Source organism: Trichoplusia ni, chromosome 23 (genome assembly GCF_003590095.1).
Source record: "Trichoplusia ni isolate ovarian cell line Hi5 chromosome 23, tn1, whole genome shotgun sequence".
Lineage (NCBI taxonomy): Eukaryota > Metazoa > Arthropoda > Insecta > Lepidoptera > Noctuidae > Trichoplusia > Trichoplusia ni.
Window position 1 is genome coordinate 544,070 of NC_039500.1, and position 2,837 is coordinate 546,906.

General features: G+C 35.6%; 1 protein-coding gene across 1 annotated transcript; it reads left to right on the plus strand.

Annotated features, from left to right (window-relative positions):
* The first annotated feature begins 451 nt into the window (after window positions 1-451).
* On the plus strand, window positions 452-1,366 carry LOC113504752. The gene has a single exon (XM_026887182.1). The coding sequence runs from the start codon at window positions 724-726 to the stop codon at window positions 1,099-1,101; it is 378 nt and encodes a 125-aa protein (XP_026742983.1). The 5' UTR covers window positions 452-723; the 3' UTR covers window positions 1,102-1,366.
* Window positions 1,367-2,837: the final 1,471 nt, after the last annotated feature.

The following is a 2,837-nucleotide window of genomic DNA, read 5'->3' on the forward strand; positions in this document are numbered from 1 at the left end:
CTCTACTACTTACAAAATTAATATACCCAATTGAGAATGAATTAAAAGGCCACATTAGTTAAATAAGCTGTACTAATCAGATTCCAGTTCATTTATGTTAAAAATAAAGTCCATGTATCGTGTACTTTATACCTGATCTAAAAGGAATCATTTAATAACATTATGTTAACATTGAAACGGAATAATTCAGGAAAAATAAATCGGTACATGACATGTTTTCATTATCTTTACTATTCTATTATATTCTCGCGCAAGAATTGTTTATTTGTTGCATAATTGTCAAAAGGAACTCTAGTCTTATTAATATAAATGTCCTTCCTTTGAGCAGACTTATTAGTTCTATTATACGGGGAATATTTACATTGCCCACACTGTATCCAATCGTATAAACAATCTCTTATAAAAACAACTTTAGAACTGAGAAAAGCTATACACAACCAGACTCATCCCGTACGGATTCCTATCGCCATAAATCATGCAGAGAAGAAATAGATACGAAACTCGTGCCATTTAATTCAATTCAGTCTTGACTGGTTTTTCACAATACTCCGACGAGCGTCGTCATCAAGTGATTCAACGGTCTCCGGGGGAATGCTCGCATGCGTAATGAAGGAAACACGTCTAGAACGAGCCTTTCGAACGCGATACGTATAAAAGCATTACAGTAGCAGCTTGCAGACATTAGTTATCTGACTGGCAGCCGAACAACGTAAAAGTACAAAAATGGATTCAAATATGTGTGTAAAGATTGCGATCTGCCTGGCTATGATCGCGAGCATCGATTGCCTTGTGGTAAAACAACAAGAAGTCCCGTTATTACCTGAAGGCCTGACAGTGGAAGTTTTAGTGAGGAATAAGGGAGACAAAAATGTGGTGTCTACAATGAAGATTGATATCGACGAAATGAACAAGAAGGTTTTGCTGTCGATGGTTGAGGAGGAGAAGAAGGTTTTGGTGTCGCGAGTGGCAAAAGATGTGTCGGAGATGACGACGGATGAATTTGTGCCAACAGTGGGCAGCCGGCATGGGATCCGGGTTGGCGCGTGCCCGCTCGGATACACCCGGCGAGGCGGGTTCTGCTTCCCTAACGACGACTACTAATTTGGAATCTAGGAGATTGCATGTTTCATCGAATTGCAATAGAGAACGCCAAAAATATAAAGATATCCTTTTCGAAAAGTGATGCGACTTTGACTTGTCAGTTCAGTTCATTGTAGTGATTTATTTGAGTCAGTGCTCGAAAAAATATTAACTTGCTTACCAGCACATGTTATACCCACTGTTCATGTTTGTTCGTTACAAGACTTATCAGGGATGTGATATATTAGTTTAGTTATTTATTGTTAAATAAACTGTTTTATTCATACTTGAATGTTTTTTTATACCATATTTTTGTAAATGTAGCTTTGTTCCCACCTAGAGCAGTGAAATTGTGGATCGTTTCATTGTTTAAGAAATGCTAGTAAATTAAACACTGTAGGGGCGATCCCTACAAGTCCCGCGTGAGTAATCCTTGTGGTAACATAAAACAATTATTACAATCTAATAGAACACGATAATATTTCGTCGCGTACCTAGGAACATGATAAACACACATCTTATATATTCATAAATGCCTGTCTATGTAAGGTCGTCTTATACCAAAGATAAAATTCTTAACAACGTTATGAAATTATCGTTGAACATTAAAACTTTAGGTAAAACAAATTCTTTTTTTATCCCATTTGATGAGGATGAAAAAAAAAATCAATTCGCACTTGACCCGTTTTGAAAACCGACATCGAGTGATTCAGTATCCACCACTACAGGATAACATGATGTAATACAGGAAACTCCTCTGCTACGTATCTATCGAAACACCGTACCAAAACCTACATATATAAGCATTACAACAATAGGACCGCAAGCATTAGTTATCTTGCGACCGAACCACATAATCCAACATACAAAATGTATGTGAAAATTGTTCTCTGGCTGGCTCTTTTAGCGTGCATCGATGGCCGTATTATAAAACTAAAAGAAACACCTTTAACAAGTGAAGGACTGACTCTGGATATTATAGTGAGAAATAAAGGTGACAGAAATGTAGTGTCTACTTTGAATATCGATGTCGATGAAGTGGCAAAGAAAGTTTCGATGTCGATGATAGAGGAGACGCCGAAGCCTGCGCCAATGCTGAAGAGTGTTGTTGTGATACCGACAGACGTGCCTACTATAAACGATAGATTCCTGATCAAAGCTCCACGCTGCCCGGCAGGTTATCATAAACGAGGCGGATTCTGCTTCCCAAGCGAAGATTATTAATCATAATAGTAATATTATAATTTTCTCACAATACCCTTTTAGTGATCTGAAATCTTCATTGTCTTATTTATTTATTGTTTGTGAAACAATTAAATGTGTATAATCTAATAAATAATGATTGTCCTATATTTTGTGTTTTTTATTTCATAAGTATAAACCTTGTATGTTTGAGTGATGTTAGTTTTGGTAATAGAACGGTTGTATTTCTTTCTTATCCTTGTGTTAAAATTGAACAAAATAATATAAAAAGTTATTAACCTAATTAAATTATTTTTTAAACAATGGAATGAATGAAGAAAATATAATTTGACCATGATAATGGCAACTAGCGCCGTATTATCAAAATCTAAATAATTACAAAGATATTTTAGGTTCTAATATATATTATATTAATACATGTTCTTATCAAAGGATGTAAATGGAAATGGACATTATGGACTTATGGAAAATTTCCTAACAGATCAAAATGCAGTCAACAAATCGAATATAACCTTCGGGATGGACTTGAGATCCGAGATATTCTGCATGTGACT

What these genes read in the sequence shown, in the direction of transcription:
- LOC113504752 (XM_026887182.1), top strand. Translation starts at nt 724, where the DNA reads ATGGATTCAAATATGTGTGTAAAGATTGCGATCTGCCTGGCTATGATC.